Source organism: Sinohyriopsis cumingii, chromosome 5 (assembly GCF_028554795.1).
Source record: "Sinohyriopsis cumingii isolate HCF-2022 chromosome 5, ASM2855479v2, whole genome shotgun sequence".
Taxonomy (NCBI): Eukaryota; Metazoa; Mollusca; class Bivalvia; order Unionida; family Unionidae; genus Sinohyriopsis; species Sinohyriopsis cumingii.
In genome coordinates this window covers 63,143,883-63,169,026 of record NC_142965.1, presented here as the reverse complement: position 1 = coordinate 63,169,026, position 25,144 = coordinate 63,143,883, and the positions used below count along the sequence as shown (strand labels likewise).

Sequence of the window (25,144 nt, the reverse complement as noted above, 5' to 3'; positions counted from 1 at the left end):
TTTACTTACAATGGTAACACTATTTTGGCTTTGAGAAGACGACATTGAATGAAGTCCTCAATCCCTTTTAAAAAAATTATTTCTGTGTTCAAGCATATGTACCACAAGGGTTTTGTTTCTATACATTTTAAAATGGTTCAAATGACTTCCATGTGAGTCGACGAAGATTACAGCCAGATTATGTTCTTAATAGGTTAGCGCGTGGTTTAGGTGGTCAAGTGGGTTGAAGCGATTTGTCGTTTCTATATAAGTGTATGAGTCATTAATGTTATTATTCGTGTTAGTAAGTCCATCGATGCGCTTTCATCGACCACTTTTGGGCTAAAGGCTTGTAGAAAACAGTACTATCTAGATAAAAAATAAAAATTAAATTAAATATTAAAATATTACGTTGAAATAGGAAACAATACGTTGACACAAACACGTAGGAAATTCTTTATTGAAAAGATAAAGTCATGATATAACAGATAAGACCTATTTACAACTGACATAGGCCTTGCTTTTAACACACGATACTTTGTTTCACACAATGTTTTGTGGCAGTTCATTCAGAAAAGAAGAAGAAGAAAAAAAAAAAAAACAACAAAATGTATGTATGTCCTTAAATCATTAATTTGAAATGAATGGGATTTCCAAACAGAAGCTTTTGGTCTTAAAATAGTGCGAGTGTCACACGGGGCTTTGTCACAAAGGACTACATATAAGTATGTACTACTTGAACCCTCATATTTAGAAATGATGCAAGTGAGTATTCTTTTCATGGTGAAGTAGATACTTGGACTTAAAACTCTCCAGTCAGAAAACAACACACTTTTTCTCCTGTAAAATTTACTCACACATAAAGATACATCGTAGATAATTAGCAGATAATTACGTAATATCAGACAGAAACGAGCACCTGCGGAGGCCAGTAACCAGCCAATCATTTGCCGAGAAAGGCTTGGTGCAGGACTACCGTGGTTAGCACGCTTGAATCACTTGCGAGCTGAAGTAGCAGTCGAATCTGAGCGCATACTTCAGAGTAGAACTTGAAGGACTATTTTACACGGCACTTACATCACAGAAGGAAAACACACCGATCTAATGAGCAGTGTTTGTCCAGGACGGTTAATTTTGTTCTACCTAATTATTGACCCGGCGATCATCTACAGGAACATCACCTGATTCCGTCAGTGTGGATTTATTTTTTTGACATCAGTAATGAGTCGGTACAGGAGACACGAGAAGTTTTTATTCCTAGCTGTTTGTGTGTTTGTTTTTGGATTTACTTACACACATGGAGGAGCAGACGATATATTAAATACATGTTCACATGTCAGACAAGAGTTCACCCGACAAAACATAGGTGCAGCGGAATTAGTTCCCGAGATTCCGCAAACAGGCCAGTATATTGAATTGTTCAAGTAATTTTATAGTATTGATATCGTTTATGGTGAAACTAAGTTTGACAACATATATATATATATATATATATATATATATATATATATATATAAGTACTTGAATCATCCAACAGTAAAGTGTGCGCCGACCGGTGCAAACTGGATTCAGTATTTAATTATCCTCCGTTTGTATTGTGCCGATCGATAACTTGAATGTAAAGAATCATAACGAATAAAATTGTCTGTCCTAACCAATTATTAATTTATGTGCCCTTTGGTTAGTTGCATAAATAACAAAAGTTTACGATAAACAGATGTTTAACCTAGCTGTTACATTGAGGGGTGGGTGGCTGTTAGCAATCGTCTTAAAATGACAGGTGTTAAAATTCAGAAACCAATATAAAATAATGTGACAGTCTCTTGGTTTTGATATATATATATATATATATATATATATATATATATATATATATATATATATATATATATACATATATATATATATATATATATATATATATATATATATATATATATATATATATATATATATATATATACAGAGAGAGAGAGAGAGAGAGAGAGAGAGAGAGAGCAAGTGTGAAACTGTATCGGTGATATATGCTAGAGAAACGATGGTTGACAAATCGTGTCAGGTTCATTGCAGTTATTGACTTGTTGACACGCTCAGCTAAAAATTTTTAGAGAAAAAATAAAGATTTGGCATTATCCCAGCCGAACCGGTCTCTGTTGAAATTCAAATATTTATTTCAATATTTACGGTGCTTTTGGATTTTTAAAGAATTCTTTTTTTCAATTTCAGAAAAAAAACTTGTTACGATAGTTTGAAAGAATAAATGCCTTCGTCACAACTTTCATATTAACAGGAACGATGACTATGTTTTAGAAGATGTCGCAGATTTGTGCGAATCTTTTTTTTTGTGAAATTTATTTGCACATCGACCTTCAGTGTTGTGCTGTATACAGAGTATACAATTGTATATATCTCAGTAAGCGACAGTGTTTGGAATGTGGCTGTTTTTTTTTTTGTCAGCTAGATAGTGACGAATTTTACGCCTTCATTCATAACATTTATTAGATGTGGAGCATTCACTAAATTTGTACAGAGCTATTATCACTGTCATAAATCAAGGATTTCCTTGTTTGTTTTTGAATTCTAACACTTGTAGATGATAGCCTGTGATATATTATGTTTTAAAGAGAATTATGAACCTCTTCAAAAGTCTTTGATCTATGTTCAGAAATGTACAGCATCATGGTATAGTATTGCCCCCTCTCCCCTTTCCGGCATTTTGTATCCCCATTTGATTTTTGAAACAGCAAGCTTGAGGGATTACAAAATGGTACATAACCTTGGAGCATTTTAATCATTTATGTATAATTTCTGACCTGATTGATGCCAGGTGTCCGTAACACCCAATCTTCTTGGTGTTTAAAAACAAATGGAAGTTTTCAGATACGTCTGCTCAGTTGTTTTCTGATTTATGGAAAAGTCCATTTTCAGTGAAGGGGTTATATATTGGACTACACCTGCATGGAAGGTGCACAATATGTCATCTTCATCCAATTTTTGTTTCTAATTTATAGCCCTAAATGAAAACAAATTTGCCCTTCAGTTTGAAAACATGCACATAAAATAGTTGAATTGCATCTTCACTATACAGATTGATCTAAATAGATTCACTTAGAATAATATGGATGTGGTGTTAGTACAGAAACTCATCTTTGGTTTAAATGTCTGTGTGTGTGATTTGGATTTTTAAACATAGCTTTAACAATTTTTAAGTCATTTTGCTATGATGTTTTCACTGTGGCAGTTTATAGTGATGTCTAGCACTGGGGCATCATCAAGGGTCATGCTTGAGTTGAAATTTAGGCAAAGTGACTTCCTTTTGACAGATCAGAGAGAAGAGGGAGCAAAGCAAGATACCTGAGTAACATTAATTCTGATATACATACTTATTTGGACATACATCATATATCCATTACTACTGACAGACCCTTTCTGATCTGAATTCCTGGGAAAGTTGTTAGGACAGGACAGTAATTCAGGAATATGCCGTTGTTTTGGGTTTAATGCCATTTTTCGGCACATGATACCAATATATTGCAGCCATTGTAAATGGAGGAATACATTTGGAAAGTCCCAGTAAGCATCACCAACCCATTGGAAGCTATTGGCATGTTTTCCCACATACCCACATCAACCAAGTCTGAAACTTGACCCAATGTGGACAGAAGTAAGATGGCTGTGATTGGTAAAGGCTAGTACTTTAACCCTTTACCTCATGCAAGCGTCTTTGGACGCCCCTACTCCATTCGCATGGAAGCGCCTTTTGACGACTCTACAAGATTCACATGGAAGCGCCTTTTGACGCCTGCTGTAAACATCAGCCATTTTGAGCTAGTTTTTGTTGCGCCACCTTCGGGGCCCCACCAAAGGAATAGAACACATTTTCTGACCCTTAAAGGACAATATTCAGAACAATGGAATATTCATTGTTACACATTCAAGACACATTTCAGTGTATCTCTTTATGACAGCAGACACAAAATTGAGGAGGATCATTCAACAAGTTTGATATTGGTTGGTCATTTTAGATGGTGCTTTCAGCACATTACTGGCAATATTATGCAAAGAAAATGTGAACTTAGTGCCTTTCACATACATTTGAGAGGTGGCTGACCTGGGTGGGGATCAAACAAAAGACCATTGGAGTACTAGCCTGCTGCCATTCCAGCTGAGCATGTTCTGTTTACCATGCCACCTCCCTGGCAGTTTTCATTCACCTCCATCCCATTTAAAATGAAAAGCCTGAAGTCACTTCATTCAAATATTTATCATTTTTAGACCAAATGTCAATAGGAGGTCCCTAATACAGTCATCAGTGACATCTATTCATATTTAAAACAACCACTCCATTGGCGTAGTAGTTAGAACGTCCATCTCGGATGCGGTGATTTTGAACCCTGGGCGAGTTATACAAAAGATTTATAAAAATGGTACTAACTGCTGCCTCGCTAGGCAATCAGCATTAAGAGGTCAGTGTTTGGACTGGTTGGCCTGGTGTCATGATAATGTGACCGGGTGGGACATCATGCTACATGCATACTTGTCAACCAGTTGAGATGAGAATCTGTATGCCAGACCAATAAAAACCTTATAAAGACCAAAACAACGTTACATGAAAAATGTATTCATGCATTATATTAGAACAACAGTTTAAAACAACAAATGTCATAAAGGAACTATTTTTACACCCATTTACATGATTATTTAAATTTCTCAAACTTTATTTCATTTTATTCTTTTGATGTGATTATTCTTGGAGATTTCAACTTTCACTTTGACTGTCCTGGAAACCCACACACATCAAAACTCCTAGATTCCAATCACGTTTTCAACCTCAGTCAGTTACCCAACCCACCCATAATAATGGTCATATTTTAGACTGGATTCTACATATACCTGATGATAATATTGTACAGTCCTCCCTGGAGTCCCACGAAATTGCATCAGATCACTTCTGCATTGTATGCTATCATGACATATTAGTCCCTAACCCTCCAACTTTATTTGCTACTAAAAGAAACCTCCATATGATAAATAGAACCCAACTAGTACATCACATCCAAGTAAACCTAACAACTTGGTTACCTCCTACAGCAGAACTTGATAACTGCCTGCGTTCATTATTTGACAAAGATGTCCCTGCAACCAAATCCAGAGTATCAATTAAAAAGTGTTCTCTATGGTATAGCAGTGTTATGGACCAGCTTTGCACTTTCTAAAGAGACTGCCATAAGCTAAGAGGCTTTGGCTTTCCACCAGACTCTCTATTCATAAGCAAATCTATTATCTATGAAGCTGCTAAGAAGAATGTCACAAACGTAGGGATTGATCATGCAGCGAAATCAGCCCACTACAGTACTAAGATCACTGAAAGTTCCAGCTGCACAGAGCTCTTTGAGATTACTAACAAGCTTATGTCAAGGAACAAATGTACACCACTTCCAACTACCTTCTTTCCAGTAGATCTTTCAGACCTGTTTGCAGATTTCTTCCATGACAAAGTACAAAACATTTGAGATAAGCTTGACAACACAATTTCAACTGATGTCGTCACCATACAGTTGCGACACAGAATTTCAGTAGCAACCATTAGCAGCATTTGAACATGTCTCTATGGATTTAGTACATACAGTCGTGATGAAGAGTGCACCAAAGTCATGTGAACTTCATCTGGTTCCGACATCATTGCTGCTTGAGTGCTTAGATCCAATATTGTCTACACTAACTGATGTTATTAACACCTCTCTCATCCTGGGAATTCCTGTCATTTTTCAAAACTGCCATTATAAAGCCTCTGCTGAAAAAACCAACACTTGACCATAATGATTTAAAGAACTACCACCCAGTATCTAATCTCCCATTCATGTAAACAATCTTAGAAAAAGTTGTTCCCACCCAGCTTGTATCTCATCTGAATTCGGTCTTTTTAGCAATGTACAATCTGCATATCGCCTTTGCCATATTTTTAAACTACTCTTCTTAAAGTAGTTAATGACCTCTCTGCTTTGGAGAGTGGAAAGATTACAGTCCTCACCCTCCTTGATTTTTTGCAGTATTTGACACAATATATCATGATATATTACTTCACCATCTCCAGCATGCATCTGGCCTTCTTGATACAGCCTTACTGTGGTTTAAGTCCTACTTGATCAATATGACATAAATTGTGTCCGTAAATGAAATACACTCCAGCCCAGTTGATTTATGTTGTGTTCCATGGGGGTCTGCATTTCCGATGTGAAATCATAGATGACATGTAACAAGCTGCAGATGAATCGTGATAAAACCAAAGCCATTCTGATTAGAACACAAAGACTTTTTCATTCACATCCTTTACCTAAAACAGAACAAATATTAACAACACCAACATTAAATTCACACAATCAGTATGAAACCTAGGTGTTACTCTCGACAGTACTCTCTTATTGCACCAATACGTCATGAACAAATGCAAGGCTGCATATCTTGAGCTGAGACACGTCAGCTCCATTCTCAATTATCTTTCAGCTGATGCCACTAAAAAACTAAAACACCTTTGTGTTCCTTAGTACTTTCAAGACTGGACTATTGTAACTCAATGCTATGTTTCACTGACAGGCTCCAGTCCAGCATACCTAACTGACGTCACCCATGTGTGCACACCATCAAGATACTTATGCTCCTCTTCTGACACTTGTATTCTCATTATTCCCACTATGAAAATGAAGTCATATGGACAACATTCTTTTGCGTATCAGGGCTCAGCAATGTGGAACGAATTGCCCACTGAACTTAGACACAAAGACAGTGATCTCATTCAAGAGTGCGCTTAAACCTCATCTATTTCAATTGCTTTTGTCTGTTTGTTGTGGGGTTTAATGCCATTTTTCAGCACAAGATAGGCTATACATGGCAACCAGTATTAATGGTAGAGGAAGAACCCTGGAAAGAACCACTGACCCACGAGAAGCTACTGGCAAGCTTTCTCACATACCCACATAGGCCGAACCCATGCAGACAGAGGTGAGATGGTAGTGATCCGTAATGGTGAGCGATTTCACTCGGGGGCCACTATTTCGATTGCAAGAACAGACATAAAGACCTAATAATGTTTCCTCACCTTAAATATTTTCAGCATGTTTTCTGTGTTTTAATTTCATGGTGTTTATTTTTTGTAATCATATCATTATATAGGTGTTGTTCAATGTTGTAAAGCACTTGGAGCTTCTAAAGATTAGGCACTATACAAAGTCCTCATTATTATTATTTTCAGTGTGTTGTAACACACACACACACACACATTATTATATGCAACACATGCAACTTTTGCGGTTTTCAAATTGTAATCAAGGGTTTTAAAGTCTATGCAGCAGGTGTCTATGTTTACTTTACATGTAAAAATGATGTTAAAACTTCCTACAATATGCATTTTTTTCATCACAGAAAAAGATTTTCACATTCTGCATTGTTGCATGGCAAGGTAAGTAGTTGCTGAATAACTAATTTCAGATTTGGGAAACAGATGTCACCAATAGTGGCAGTACTAATTGTTTGGCTGATAATATCCAGCCAGTAGCTACAAAAGCTCCTTCTCTAGCTATTGTTTGTCCATACATGTACACACTGATCAGGCAGCATGCAGTAATCCTCAAACTCATCTTTAAGTGCTTTATGATCTAGGTGTGAAGCAAATCAAAAATGGGGGCCCCGAGTGGTCTAAAGTGCTCTCCATTACGGATCACTGCCATCTCACCTCTGTCTGCGTGGGTTCGAGTCTCGGATTCAGTCAATGTGGGTATGTGAGAAAGCCTGCCAGTAGCTTCTTGAGGGTCGGTGATTTCCCTGGTTCTTCCTCCACCATTAATACTGGCCGCCAAGTTTAAATTACAGGTTTCTTAGTGCTTAATGCAAAAATTAAAAAAATCATATTGACATAAACCATTGTTTGTACATATACTTAGAGTGCTTGTCTATTAATTTTTCTGAACTTTTACCACATGACAGTCGAGTCTCAAGACTCAGGCACAATGGTATGTGAGAAAGCTTGCCAGTAGCTTCCTTTGGCTCAATGGTTCTTCCAGAGTTTTCTTTGGTTAGAGCATCTGCCTCGGAAGTGGGAGGTCGTGGGTTCGAACCCTGTCGAGTCATACCAAAGACAAAAATGATACTAACAGCTACCTCACTTGCCACTCAGCGTTAAGATGTTAGTGTTTGGATTGGTTGGCCTGATGTCAGGATAATGTGGGAACATCATGCTTTGTGTCTGCGGTATGATGGACCAGTGCTAGACAGCACTATAAACAGCCACACTGCAGACATCGTAGCGATATGACTGAAAAATTGTTTAAAGCTACGTTCAAATCCTAATCACACACACACTTTTCATATGACATTAGCAGCCACGAATAGAGTGAAGTCGATAATACTGTGTAGATGAATTCAGTACATGTAAACATTATCCTCACAATCATATATGTCATTGTAGAAGTCTACTGATAAAGCTGCGGGAAAAGTTTCTATTTTAACTTGCACATCTTTTTTGTATTATGCCAGTATTTGATGCCACATAATTCTTTCTTAATAAAATTGAGAAGAATTTTATATATATATATATATATATATACATGTATGTATATATATATATATATATATATATATATATATATATATATATATATATATATATAGATGTATTTATGTTAATCATATAACATTTATATCTCACCTGTGAACTCAAGCAAAGATGAAATACAGGTATTGTAGTTCGGTTGTGCTTTTAAAATGTCTTTAATATCATGTTCTGCTTATGGTACAGTTATATGGTACAGAGTGAAGTACCGCATGAAACAAAATGGGCATATTTATTTTTATGAGTAATCATAAATGAACAATTTATCTTTGATAAAAAATGAATGATATACTTTTTCCTTTCAGATGAACTTTTGTCTGTCTGCTCCCGGACTTTAAAAGACAGCTCTAAAAAATCATGCTGTACCTATGAGAGTGAGAAAAAGTATGTTCTCAGAGCAGAGAAATTCCTTAAGGATAGTATACACACCAAGAATTTGAAGTTGAAAAGCTTGATAGAAAGCCACATTACAGACTATGAAAGTAAGTAGAAATAATGCAAACAAATTTTACAGAAAGTCACATTAATGACTATGAGAGTAAGTAGAAATAATGCAAGTAACTTGATAGAAAGCCACATTACAGACTATGAAATTAAGTAGAAATAATGCAAGTAACTTGACAGAAAGCTACATTACAGACTATGAAATTAAGTAGAAATAATGTAAGTAACTTGATAGAAAGCTACATTACAGACTATGAAATTAAGTAGAAATAATGCAAGGAACTTGATAGAAAGCTACATTACAGACTATGAAATTAAGTAGAAATAATGTAAGTAACTTGATAGAAAGCTACATTACAGACTGAAATTAAGTAGAAATAATGTAAGTAACTTGATAGAAAGCTACATTACAGACTGTGAAATTAAGTAGAAATAATGCAAGGAACTTGACAGAAAGCTACATTACAGACTATGAAATTAAGTAGAAATAATGTAAGTAACTTGATAGAAAGCTACATTACAGACTGTGAAATTAAGTAGAAATAATGCAAGGAACTTGATAGAAAGCCACATTACAGACTATGAAATTAAGTAGAAATAATGCAAGGAACTTGACAGAAAGCTACATTACAGACTATGAAATTAAGTAGAAATAATGTAAGTAACTTGATAGAAAGCTACATTGCAGACTGAAATTAAGTAGAAATAATGCAAGGAACTTGATAGAAAGCCACATTGCAGACTGAAATTAAGTAGAAATAATGTAAGTAACTTGACAGAAAGCTACATTACAGACTGAAATTAAGTAGAAATAATGCAAGGAACTTGATAGAAAGCCATATTACAGACTGTGAAATTAAGTAGAAATAATGTAAGTAACTTGACAGAAAGCTACATTACAGACTATGAAATTAAGTAGAAATAATGCAAGTAACTTGACAGAAAGCTACATTACGGACTATGAAATTAAGTAGAAATAATGTAAGTAAATTGATATAAAGCTACATTACAGACTGAAATTAAGTATAAATAATGTAAGTAACTTGACAGAAAGCTACATTACAGACTGAAATTAAGTAGAAATAATGCAAGTAACTTGACAGAAAGCTACATTACAGACTATGAAATTAAGTAGAAATAATGTAAGGAACTTGATAGAAAGCCACATTACAAACTGTGAAATTAAGTAGAAATAATGTAAGTAACTTGACAGAAAGCCACATTACAAACTGTGAAATTAAGTAGAAATAATGTAAGTAACTTGACAGAAAGCTACATTACAGACTGAAATTAAGTAGAAATAATGCAAGTAACTTGACAGAAAGCTACATTACAAACTATGAAATTAAGTAGAAATAATGCAAGTAACTTGACAGAAAGCTACATTACAGACTATGAAATTAAGTAGAAATAATGTAAGTAACTTGACAGAAAGCTACATTACAGACTGAAATTAAGTAGAAATAATGCAAGTAACTTGACAGAAAGCTACATTACAGACTGTGAAATTAAGTAGAAATAATGCAAGGAACTTGATAGAAAGCCACATTACAGACTGTGAAATTAAGTAGAAATAATGTAAGTAACTTGACAGAAAGCTACATTACAGACTATGAAATTAAGTAGAAATAATGTAAGTAACTTGACAGAAAGCTACATTACAGACTTTGAAATTAAGTAGAAATAATGCAAGGAACTTGACAGAAAGCTACATTACAGACTATGAAATTAAGTAGAAATAATGCAAGGAACTTGATAGAAAGCCACATTACAGACTGAAATTAAGTAGAAATAATGCAAGTAACTTGATAGAAAGCTACATTACAGACTGAAATTAAGTAGAAATAATTCAAGGAACTTGATAGAAAGCCACATTACAAACTGAAATTAAGTAGAAATAATGCAAGGAACTTGATAGAAAGCTACATTACAGACTGTGAAATTAAGTAGAAATAATGCAAGTAACTTGATAGAAAGCTACATTACAGACTGTGAAATTAAGTAGAAATAATGCAAGGAACTTGATAGAAAGCCACATTACAGACTGTGAAATTAAGTAGAAATAATGTAAGTAACTTGACAGAAAGCTACATTACAGACTATGAAATTAAGTAAAAATAATGCAAGGAACTTGATAGAAAGCTACATTACAGACTGAAATTAAGTAGAAATAATGCAAGTAACTTGACAGAAAGCTACATTACAGACTATGAAATTACGTAGAAATAATGCAAGTAACTTGACAGAAAGCTACATTACAGACTATGAAATTAAGTAGAAATAATGTAAGTAACTTGACAGAAAGCTACATTACAGACTGTGAAATTAAGTAGAAATAATGCAAGGAACTTGATAGAAAGCCACATTACAGACTGTGAAATTAAGTAGAAATAATGTAAGTAACTTGATAGAAAGCTACATTACAGACTATGAAATTAAGTAGAAATAATGCAAGTAACTTGATAGAAAGCTACATTACAGACTGTGAAATTAAGTAGAAATAATGCAAGTAACTTGATAGAAAGCTACATTACAGACTGTGAAATTAAGTAGAAATAATGTAAGTAACTTGATAGAAAGCCACATTACAGACTGTGAATGATGGTGGAAATAATTCAGTAAACCTGGTAATGAATAAATGCAAGACTGAAAAAGTGTAAACTGTATCAGATATTACTGGGTCAGTTTTGGTGTCAATATGGGCACTATTCCCAATCCACCAATGATATTTTATTTTCCCAATTTGACCAGAAAATTCTAACTTCAGACAAAGTAAGGGAAATACAAAACTGTCGTTCTTAAAACACGTGTAACTTTATGTTAAAGAACAAGATAGAAGAGAAAATCATGTTATAAAAAAAATGAATTTAGGGATCACCAGTAATCTTTATATTCTGGCACAGAAAAATGACCTATTTTATGATGGCAGCATATAATTTTTACAATTCCATGGGGTACAAGCCTCGTGTAAATTAAACTTTTATAAACCCCCTTTGTATTTTACATTGATTGTACAGCAAGGCACTCAGGATGCATGAGGCAGGGTCATTTTCACAGAATTTGTTTTGGTATGGTCATTACCTATCAAAAATAGTGGTGGGAGGCATTGTCATTGGTAAACATCAAAGAACCAACTATATCTACCGTACCTCGCTGTACGTTGTTTTATTTGTGGCTGATTAGTCATTTCAAGAATTTGAACTGGTCATACATTTTTAACCCACTTCTACATACAGAAGCGACAAGCTACCCAAATGTATGTCTTGCAAATTCACTTCATGATAGACGCTTCAATCTCCAACCCACATGTGATCGTTACTTCAGTCCTCATCATGTGGAGGAACTTTTTGCTACAGAAGATGTGTCTTGCATCTTAAATTTCTGGAAAGAAGTTAAAATCTATTCTAAAATATAACTGTAATGTTTTCACTTGAGTATTTTTATGTAACATGTACATGTATTCATCTGTTCCTAATACATACTTTAAAGAAATCATTTAAATACCCCATTATTCAGGAAGCCTCATATATTACCTTCAACATTTCATTGCTTTGCTTTTATTTATTTATTTAATTTTGTTATCACTGGTTGATAATTAACCTTTTTTTCAGTTGTAAATAATCTTACATATAACCTTTTCTATGGTGTTAAATAAGCTTACATTGCTGGTGTACCATAAAGGTACAATCAAGCGATCATTTGAGATGATCTTAAGCTGACCTGGTTATGATCATGAATTCATTCACTTGGTTGTGTTTTATCATTACTATATAATTGGCGTGAATTGATTTAGGTTCTAATCTAATTAGAATCAATTTCAGTGTGATGTCATGTCATTGAATAGCCAATTTGTGGGGTTTTATGCACTTTTGGAAGACATCATGCTTGTTACACCATTCATTATAAGGTACCCTCACTAACACATCACTTTTATGGATGGTATTATTGTATCCTGTACAAAGCTTCATGTACCTTGTTGTGGTTAAATACTAACAAAAAGAGTGGAGTTTGCTTTTTATCAATAAATGTTTCATTACTTTACCAATTAATATTTCATTACTTTATCAATTAATAATTTTGTTACTGTATCAATTGATCATTCATTTTTCTATCAATGTACTTTATTTAAAACTTGACTTAATGTATCAATGTACTTTATTTAAAACTTGACTTAAGTACATGTACATAACAGCTGAGTTTCTTTGGTAAACTTATTTCCCTGTATGAATAGCATGTTTGATCAACCCTCCACTTAGACCTTACTGGCGTCAACCATTCTGGAATTTTATTTTCCACATTGCCTAATCAAATATTTGAAGGCAGAAGTAGTACAATAAAATATTGAATCCATTCCTCTTACAGATCAATTTTCACCCATTCTGCTAATAATTTTGTGGATTTCTAGACAGAAAAATGGGCTATAAAGTATTTTTAGAATGTGATGTAGGTCTTGTTCATTCAAACTATGTGTGTTGGTAACAGCATGTTGTAAATGAACAATTCTCCATTTTCTTGCTGCCTACAGGCATACTTGTTTATCTCCACACACTTGGTTTTGCTCGCCTGTGAATAAACTTTGACCTTGCTTTAAAGTCAGTTGAATTGTGATAATTGAATATAAAAGGAGGGGAAACAAGCAATTATTTATAATATCTTTAGACTTGATTTCTTTTGTGGCTGTTTCATGTCCCTTGTTTTGGGGTATTAAGCTCTAACATGATTACATGGAGGATACTTAGATCACATGTTGCATGTGACAAGAACTGTTCAGTTTCAATTTACATGCCTTTGTCAAAAACTTCCAGTACATTCATTTTTTTTTGCTCTTGATTTCTTCATGTAAGTGCACAAGCAAAACGGTAAAAAGATATGGGCTGGGATTGCCAATTGGTTATCAGATCCATGTCTGTATGATATTGAAGAATTGCCATAAATATAGGTATGGCAGATAATCTGTTCTAGATAAAAAGACATTGACAAGAAGTTGACAACCAGCAATTTTATTTTTCTTTCAGTTTGAGTGATGATGAAATTCTTAAATTGCTCTGATACTATTTATGACCTAATTGTCAGCAGGTGTGTTTACAGTTACAGTGTAAAACAAAGAAAATGGGCAAGGTGAAGTATAATGGGGAATATAAGAATGATACACTGAGTGTGATGTAATCATGCAATATAAAATCCTTGATTTTATTAGGTCCTTTTTATGAGTATTTGCAATGCATTCAGCCCATTAGAAGCTACTGGTTGGATTTGCTTTCCCATTCTAATCCCTTTTTTTATTTTTAGGCACCTTGACTCAGACAGCCTTTTTTTAAACTTAAGAATTAATATTTATTGCAAATGGCATGAATCTTTAGTTCTTCTCAATATTTTTAAAGAATATATATATATATATATATATATATATATATATATATATATATATATATATATATATATATATATATATATATATATATATATATATATATGTTGGATTTGAGAATCAAAGGCATACATGGGTAGGCCAAAATGTTCACCTACCAGAAACAGGGTTCTAGCATTTGTGTTAAAATAATGAAAAGCAACCCAAAATTAATGCCTCTGGCTTGTATAAATCTTATAATATCTATTCTTCTTAGAGGAACTAGTCTTCCAAGTGGCATGTGTGGTCTCTGCACAACTACACCACATTATAACATGTGAAAAAAAGTCTCAGTGCTAACAGTTGTATACTATTTTGTCTATTGAATTCCAATTTAAATCAAATCCAGTGTTCATGTATGTTACAGTAAGGTGTTTATATTGCTACAATGTTGTATGTCCTCCTGTCTATTTCCAGTTTTGTTTATGCATAGTAACTCAATCAGTTCTGATCTTTATTCACCAAACTCTGTGCATGTCTTACGCTAAGGGTAAATAAAAAACCTGTTGATTTCAGTGTAAGAAGATCAAAGGTCAAGGTCATTGTGACTGGAAGAAGAGAATGGTTTGAGCACAATACTCCATCTTCTACCATTATTAGATGCTATGGATTTCAGGAACAACGGCCAAGGTCATTGTGACTTGAAAAAGAAAATGCCTTCTGCGCAGTAACTTCAGACAAGAGTTACTAAACTTTGTGGATAACTTGCACTTGGATATGGAAAAACTGCTATTGTTTTTGTTAAAAAAAGATCAAAGGTCAAAGTCATTGACTTTTAGAAGATTAATGGCTTCTGCAAAATAACACAAATTCCACATTGCACACCCAAGCCCAGCTTTGTGGATGACATACACATGGAGTAGAGAAGCAGTTTTTCCATTTTAAGGTGAACTTATTATCAAGGTTGAAAGAAAAAGTCAAGTTCACTGTGACTACAAGAAAATATGTTTTTGGATAATAACTTGAGTTCTAGACCAATTACATATACAATGACCAGAGTTTATTAAGGGCTTGCACTTAAGGTATGGAGAGGCCTATTAAGTTTAGGGTCAAAGGTTAAGTTCATTAGGGCTAAAGATTTTTACAGAATGACATCTGTGGTAGAGTAAACACCTTGTCTTGGTAAAGCTTGGGACATTACTTGCATTTAGGATAATAAAGAAACTTACAGATTCAGGGGCAGATGTACCTCAGGTAATAATCATGGTAAATTTGATAAGAAGATAATGATTTCTGCCCATTAAATTTTGTGTGTTAAGTGCCTGCATAGGAGACAGTTAATTACAGGGCAGGTTTATAATGTGCCCTTTGGTAGAATATGGAGTATTGCGATGAGACCATTCACTGTTTTCAGACCTGTGCATGTATTTTTGCTTGACATTGGCAACAGTTGGCTATATATATATTGTATTTACATGTATTGTACCTTGGTTGGGTTTACTTTACTCCTGAGGGCCAGAAAACAGCTGATTCATTTCCATCTGGACAAAGCACCTACAGGACTGAAGATTTTTGGCTGTTAATTGAGTTAAGACTGAGTAGAGGGCCTTGTGTGAGATAGTTATTACTAATTGAGTTACTGTATTTATTATTATTATTATTATTATTATCAAAATAAAAATATTAAATTACCAGTAACTTGAAAAAGGTATTATTAGTGTGATATAATGGTAAACAGTTATAAATATGTGGGAATTGTTGACAACATGTGCTTGTTTTTGTTAATACAGATTTTAAGATTTGAGCATTTTTTGACTGATTGTACAAGGACTGACATTATGAAGACAATGACATGTACATAACTGAATAAACAGAAAAATGCTGACATGAAAGTTGTGATAAAAACATTCCACATTGTCTATATGATAGATTTATGATGGGCTCTGTCCATTAAGAGGTCAGTGTTTTGTGTTGTAGAAGGTGTGACAGCATGTAAGGAGTTTGGTATAGTGCCAAGGCATGCATGTCCAGATGTCTTTACAAATACTGAAATACTGTAAAGTCAAACCATATCACTCATGAGAGTTCTGCATAAGCATGTCATTTTATTTATCATTTAATAATGAGTCCTAATTATCATTATGGTAATCAGTTAATTCAGTTAACTGTAGGGTCCTGTTGGTTGGCTTATCATCTATACTCCCTTACAAGTTGGATTTAATTACACAAATTCTGCTTCTTACTCCTAACAACTGCATAGATCCAGATCTGCTGGCACATTATGTGATGGCATATCTGGGTCAGTGCAGTTGGAAGTTCCTTGTAAGTGTACACAGGGTTTCCACACCCTCCTGATCTTTAATGAGCCCTGGAATCCAGCTGTGAAATTTTAATTCAATGAAATAATACTGGAAACCTCTTTGAAAATTATTTTTTGTCATAAAATATTCTGGAATTTAATACTAAAAAGCTAAACCAAAAGTGTTGTTAGAGAAAATGTTCTTTTTCCCACATCAACTTTGCAGTGAACAATTTTGCAACGATTCTCATATTAGGTTTGTAGCCATGATTGAGTCTTGTAACTAAGATTTTTGCATACATGCCTTCAATTGCAGTTTTGTGTCTCTAATCAAAGTATCAGGTTTTAAAAACAAGTCCTGAAATTTGTCATGTTCTTCATAAAATATGGAAAACTCCTGGAAAATAAAAATCTTTATGGTGCAGGAACCCTTTATACAGTAACACGTCTGGAACAACCTCTTGCAGTCCAAATCCAGATCTGTGGTTGGTTAAGAATGTTCAAAGTACAGTTTCAAAAGAGTATGTACAATTGTATGTATTTGTAACATAGCAATTTTAGATGTTGGTTATAAAACTGAAATGTGACAGGGTTTGCATTGTATAAAAATTTGTCTCCTCAGCTTTTGGGATATAGGTGGTGGTATTGACTTGGGGTTTAATACCATTCATAGGACAAGGTAGGCTATATATGGTGGCCAGTATAACTGGTGGAGGAAGAACTCTGGAAAACCCCAGTAAGAACCACTGACTGATGGGAAGCTACTGGCAGCCTTCTCACATATCCACTTCGGCTGTGTTTGAGACTCGAACCCACATGGACAGATGTAAGGTGACAGTGCTAAGTAAAAGTGAGCACTTTAGACCACTCTTCCATATGGGGCCACTAAATAAAGCTGTAACTATGCATATTGGAAAATTTTTAAATGCAGTTCTCGTACTGTATACCAGTGGTTACCAGACTTCTTTCGACCACTGCCCCCTTGGTTATACTCAGTGCCTCCTGCCTTACCCTGAAAAAAGCATTACTCGGGATTAGTGCCTACCCGAGTAATCCCACCTGCCCTCCCCCAGGGGGCGGTACTGCCCACTTTGGGAACCACTGCTGTATACTTCTATGCATTTGTCATAGTAATTGTCATGTACATGGCTGAGCACTTGGTGACCAACTGCTTCTTTGGACAGAGGGGCTTGGATTTTTGCTTAAACCCATTTTAGTTTTTGGAAAGTAGAGGCCTAGGATTTTCTTTTGAACAGGGATATTTATTAAAAAAATTCAACTTATTTTGTAGATATAGCAATCTTTGGTGTTTTTGTTGTAAAGAATATTTTTTATCAAGCTGTCAAGTGAGACATTTTTGTGAATAAATCCCAGGACTGTTCGAACATCCCAACATAAAATGATCCCTTAGATACCAGGGGAAAATTCTGCCTTTCGTTTGTGTAATGCACAGTTTTGGGAATGGGATGCAGCAAGATAGCAAGTTGCCTCCAGGTTTTGGACATAGTTTTGATCTCTAATTTTCGTAATTCTCCATCAGGTGTGAAATGGTTACAAATGACCATTGCCACAATTATATTTTTAATCTCAGACTAGACTATGTGTTATTCATCATTTGTCAACCTCATCACAAAAAGTACTATCCCAGTTTGAACCAAACTTGGCAGAGAGCATTCAGGCACAAGTCTTACAATTTTATTTCTTCAGATTTTATCTGCTTATAGTATGTCTTATGTTTTTGACATGAACTAACATTAGCCAAACAGAAAGTAATGAAATAAACTAGTATTCAGAAAATAGAAGAAACATGCATACTTTTTTCTCATATTAAGTCATCATCGATTGGTTTTAACTGACTGATGATTGATCGTGAAATTTTATTTGATTTCCAAGAATTAAATCTTGAGTTCAAATGTTTAATGCAGATAGAGAGTATATATTCATTTCTCTGTAAATTAAATACACATACATATGTATTTTGTTAAATCAATAATTGAATATGATAATTCCTGCCATCATGTCATATTTTTTATCCGTTCTGAGCTTGACAGTATTATTGTATCCTCACATGACTAGACTTTCACCCATTACTACTGATAGTTATCCCTGCCATCGTGATAGATTTGTGATCTGTTTTGAGCTTGATGGTATTAGTGTACCCCCCACATGACTAGACTTTCCTCCTTTACTACTGATAGTTATCCCTATCATCATGATAGATTTGTGATCTGTTTTGAGCTTGACAGTATTAGTGTATCCCCACATGGCTAGACTTTCCTCCTTTACTATTGATTGTTATCCCTACCATCATGATAGATATGTGATCTGTTGTGAGCTTGATGGTATTAGGGTATCCCCACATGGCTAGACTTCCCTCCTTTACTACTGATAGTTATCCCTACCATCATGATAGATTTGTGATCTGTTTTGAACTTGACATTATTAGTGTATCCCCACATGGCTAGACTTTCCTCCTTTACTACTGATAGATGTCCCTGCCATCTTGATAGATTTGTGATCTGTTTTGAGCTTGACATTATTAGTGTATCCCCACATGGCTAGACTTTTCCTCCTTTACTACTACCAATAGTTATCCCTGCCACCCTAAATCATTAGTGGTGTGTTGATCTTGACTATTACTTTATTCGCCTTCCCTCCCTCAGCTGCATGCTTCAACTTTCCCCATGTACTACTGATGTATCTTTTTTGAATTTAACATCTAATGTGAAGGCCAATGCTCTCATTCCAAAACTGGTATCATGTTTATTCTGGTTTATATCGTTTTTTATTTCACCTGTGAATGGTAATATATGCATTCTCTATATCAAAGTGGATATCTTGTCAGGTGGAGATTATAATCATTGAGGCATCAAGCATTCAAAGCTCGAAATATTTTACCTTATTACTCTGGTATTTGAACTATAATAACTGAATGTATGTAGTTATTATTGCTCTCAGCCACTTGCTTCTTAAGCATACTGTATATACTCAAATATAAGTTATGCTAAACTGCAAAAATCAAAGATTCTGATCTGCCGTAACATAACGCACCTGCAGATCAGGGTCTATTTTTTAAAATGCTAATGATATACTCCTTGCAAAATGCACAGATGTAGTTGTGATTATGTGACGAGGGATCTGCATCTGTGCAGTTTGCAGCTGGATCCCTATTATAATTGAGTACATACTGTACCTTCATGACTATAGGAACATAAATTTTCCCTACCAGTTTGTTCTGTTGGGTGAAGTTCTTTATGCTTGCTTGTGGAGAGATTCATTTAATGCCCCAGGATGTTTTGTTAAGGAACAGAAAGTTTTTTTTTTTTTTTTTTTTTTTTTTTTTTGCACTCAGTGTGGCACAATGAGAAAAATTTCAAGTAGGCTGTTTGAAATTGTGAGGATCATTTGCACACAATAAAATGTTACTTTTTAAGTATCATACTTTGCTATTAACTTTATGTAATTTTTTTCATGGAAATGAAAAATAAAATAAGCTTTTACATGTCCATAGATACTGTATCTCTCATCCCCTCCAGAAATGTGTGTATTTTAGTGCATACTATTATTTTATCAGGATGTTTATTTGTCTTATTTTCTTGGTTCATGGGAAGCAGTGATAATATAACTGAATGTCCCTATGTGCCACCAGATCCTGTTTGAGTGAGGATGGAGAAAACTAGTGAACTACTTAGTATAATAAATTAACATTTTCATTTTTATAGCAAACCTACAGACCATGACACTGTAGAAACCTCTCTCACCTTTGTATGACCTCTCCTTAGGTAATCTAGTTAACTGCATATTGTAATGTAGATATCACTTAATACAGTAGTGATTTTAGTTAACAGGATATTGTAATGTAGATATCACTTAATACAGTAGTGATTTTAGTTAACTGCATATTGTAATGTAGATATCACTTAATACAGTAGTGATTTTAGTTGTTGTATTTATGCTCTGAGGCTACAGCCATGCCAAAATATATACAGTGTAAGGCTCCCTCACTTACAATGCAGGACACTTTTATGTCTCCATTAAACAGTGTTATAATGAGGGAACAATGCATTTCCATAATTGAAGTGTGCTGTATGCACAGTCTTCTGAAACATCTATAATAAAAAAAAGAGGAACTCCTGACTGGTAATGTGGTTTGTTCTAGGATCCAGAAATGACCCATGCCAAATTTCCAGTTCTTTTTTAAATCTGATTGCCTGATGCCTGGATCCCACTTATCTGGATTGGACACCTCCCATATTGTTAGTTGTCCATTGGACTTGTAAAAGAAAAGTGTTATATAATTTGCCTGAAAGAAACCTTGGGCATGGAAACAAAATGCAGCATTTTCATTTTGAAATTCTTAAAAGACTCGGGTAAATTATTAATATTGAGGCCCCCTCCCATCCACCTGTGGGAGCTCCATTTGTAGATCCTGCCACTTTATGAAAATATTGTACTTAGCAATATTGAAAGTTTTAAACTTTATATACAAAGCAAAACATGACTAATCAATGGGGCACAGTATCCTTTTGTTCTCTTTATTTCATTACTTGCTTGTAATTGGAGTTCACTTGTCATGCATGAATAATATTGAGCTGTTCCTTGCTCACACTGACTTGGTAATGCAACACTGGTTAAATATATAGAGTGGTATTTATGGGATTATTTGATGATTAAATGAAGCTGTTTGAATAGTGACTTGAAAATACTCAAATACAATGTATTTTGATCCTTTTTTTCAAAGAGTCAATAGTCACTGGTTCCTTTGAAGTATGGAGTGAATGTTTTATGTAATTGCTAATTACACGTATAAAACTTGAAGCTACTGTTTATACTGAGTGAAAAAAAGTGACCAGGGTGTCTCTAACATTTCTGTCAGTGTAGCAAGGCATTTGTGTGTGTGTGTGTATGATATGGATTTTTGACATAGCTTTACAGTTTTGTCAGTTATATCACTACGATGTCTGCAGTGTGGCAGTTTATAGTGATGTCTAGCAGTGGGGCATGCCGCAGTCATGTAGCATGATGTCCCACCCTGTCACATTATTCCTGATAGCAGGCCAACCAGTTCTAACACTAATCTCTTAATACTGAGCTCTTAATGAGGCATCTTTTAGTACCAGTTTTATAGGTCTTTGATATGACCCATTTGGGGATTTGAACCTGCAACCTCCCGCATCCGAGGCGTACACTCTAAGCACTAGGTCACCGGAATGGTCAGGGTATTTGTAATTGTGGTCTTGATCTAGATTGTTTTGTGAATTAAAAGGAAGTCTCTACAAACAGTTGTTGTATAGGGGGCGCTCACCATTTATTTTGTACATTTGAGAGAGTGACGTGGGTAAGGTGAAGTTGTTTGCATTTGTAACATGCACAATGGAGATAATGTTGTCATACCTCTATGTTACTTTTATGTAATGTGGCTGACATTTCTTGTGGAAATTGTACATGATCTAAGCACATGGTACAACAAAATGGATGCTCCCCTGTGCTTGACAAATTAACCAGAATTAATCAAAAGTACACTAACTTTAGCAATTATTAATATAGGGAAAACGAATTTTGCTGAAGTAGACGATAGCATTTACTGAAAGTGCAATGAACCAAGTACAAAATGTCTGAAAAGTAAAAAAAGTTACGGGCTCTTTTTTCTACAGTTTACCTCTGAAGTCCAGGAAGTGAAAATGACCATGCGGAGCTAGCAGTTTTTTTTATATGAGCACATCTTAAGTGAGCCCAAGCTGTATACTTTAGAACCTAAATTACACCCATCAATCATATTTCAAAATAAAGGGAATTAAAAGTTCTTTTATCAGCACGTAAGTCATACGAAGTCTTTATTATATAGCCAGTATAACCAGTGAAGAAATCATGGGAAATTCTTTTTCCTTAAAATTCTAACCCTATGCAAAATATGAAACTGTAGAGCGCCACCATAGCTGGACAATGCCATGTAGCTAATGAGAAGTAAGGTATTGTCATGGGAGAGTATTGTATGTAACTCATACATCAGGTGAAGCAAATTTGGATATTGAATGAAATGGTACAGCCAGGTGTTACATCTTAATCAATTTCATCTGACACAAGTCTGTATAGGTATTTATATTTGCTCAGCATATTTGTTGACACGACATCAAAAAAGCAAGTTGAAGTTACATATTTAAAATATTGATTTAAAACTAAAACTTACTTTGCAGCGCTGTGTCAGTATTTTCTTCAGCTTTCCATGAAAAGGGTGTCAAAAGGGTCAGCTGGAGCCCTTGTCACTTAAATTATTACAGTATTTATTTTAACAAGTTACATGACTGTTATTATGTCACAGCAATTTTGAACTTTTATACTAAGTTCCTTTAAGTTATTGTAGCAAATTCAGTTCTTGTTGGTACTGAATTATTCAGTTATTATCATGTGTTCTTTTTTTGATAAGAATTTCTACATACCGGCTATGCTTGCTTAGAATGCAAGTCAAACTGCAAACGACAAAGATCCTGATCTGCCATAGTATAACTTGCCTGGAGATCAGGGTCTGTGTTGTTTATTATACAGATTACTTCTAACAGACTGCTAAACCAGATCTGCTGGTGCATTATGTGATTGTCTTCTAAGTGAGTATATACCGTATATATTAGAACTGAAATAGTAGTGACTACACATAGTTTCATCAAGGATGTTTTCTTACGACTGCTATAATGTTATATGCAAAATTGTTATGCAATCTGGTGTTTCATTTTGGTCATTTGGAAGCCATTGTTTTTAATTAGGATGTAAGCAACATGACTATTCCATTAACTACTGCTTGAATTAGTCCGTGCCACCATGCCTAATATTGATATTCACACGCAGAGATAATTCCCAACAGTCATCATTAATTTTAATACAACCATTGCCTCTGCTTTCGAAATATATATGACATGGGCTATTGTAACAGACCTCCATTCCTTATCACTTTCATTGGCTAAGTATTGGGCACAAAATATTTCGGTATTTTTCACTTGCTAGGTCAGAGTTCTTATCAGAGCAGGAGGTATTCATCTTTATCAATGAGATGTTTATCACATGGCCTGAGTGATGAACTAAAGCATCCTGATGACTTTCTGGACTTGCATATTAGCTTGGACACAGTGTGTGTGTGTGTGTGTGTTAAAGCTTGCATTCATATAGATGCCTTTCATTTGTGCATCCATTATGGCATTTTGCCACTGATTATGGGCATGTTTGAATTTTACTGTGATTAAAGGTGCACTGGTGCAAACACTAATCTTGTATTAAGTTCTCTTTACTGTATATACTCGCATATAAGAAGAGTCCAACTGAAAACTATACAGACCCAGATCTGCTGTCACATAATGTGCTGGAAGATCTGAGTGTGCAATATGTTATGAGTAGTCAGTAGCACAAAGAACATAGACCCTAATCTGCAGGTGCATTATCAGGATCGTTGTTATTTGCAGTTTTGACTTGACTTTTGAACTAGTAAAGATGGTAATATACAACAATTTCAAGGTCGCAAACACTAGTTCTACCAGCCCAACTCATGACTTGCATGTTCTTTGTTTAAATGTATCATTGCCATATAAATTCTTAATGCATGTGCTGTCAACTTTTGTAATAATATTTGCACACAAGAACTTAGAAGTACTTAATATATAATGTATCTCACGACAGTTTTTAGAACACATGAAATTGCAAAGAGTGTGGAGGTTGTATTGAACATGGGACATATGTATGTGGCAGAACCAGAGCACACATATTACATTAAAATAAAAGCCTATGCCAGACCCATATCCACCCCTGTTAAAAACAAAATTTAGAACACTCCCACTCCCAGCCCCCTTTCCCACACCTCTGACTGGTCTTGAATTATTCTGAGCAAATTACTACAGGTTATATCTTCTTTTGCAATTCCACTCAGTCCTAATAAAAAGCCCAGCTACCTCCCTCTAATGCTTTATATAAATCCCTATATATAATTATCTGAGCACATTGTTTTCCTTATAATTTCATACAGACTTCTATAATATTGCTGCTTTTTATGTAGAAGGCATATGCTAAATTTAATTACATTTCTTGATTAAAAAAGATAGTCTGTCTCATAAAGATGAATTTGCTGGTACATATCTGATTTAGTTCCTGATAATGTTTGACATTTTTAAAATCTAATTTCAGTGCATTGTATTATTGATGTGGCTTATTTACATAAAATCTGGAATCCAGAATAGCATGTCATTGTCCCAGTTATTTTATAACTTCCCTATAAAATCAATATTTTGCCTATAATTTTTTTTGCGATTGATGGTTTTTTAAAGACATATGATTTTGAAAACTTTGACAAGGAGTTTTGCCTGTGACTAGAATTTCCACACAAGTTGAATGTACGCTTCTGACAGTTTGGACCAGTCATACCATGCTCTGTTGTATGTCTCAGAACCAAAGCTTAAGATAAATTTTATTTGAGATTAACTTAAATTATACA

The 25,144-nt window shown here is 34.6% G+C and overlaps 1 protein-coding gene across 1 annotated transcript in view; it reads left to right on the top strand.

The window, feature by feature from the left end:
- Nucleotides 1–724: 724 nt before the first annotated feature.
- LOC149799310 (glypican-5-like) overlaps nt 725–25,144 on the top strand; it is an 89,230-nt gene continuing 64,810 nt past the window's right edge. The window contains exons 1-2 of the mRNA XM_089958179.1: nt 725–1,381; nt 8,890–9,066. Of these exons, the coding sequence (XP_089814305.1) occupies nt 1,201–1,381; nt 8,890–9,066 (358 nt within the window). The 5' untranslated portion in view covers nt 725–1,200. The remainder of the gene's footprint in view (nt 1,382–8,889; nt 9,067–25,144) is intronic.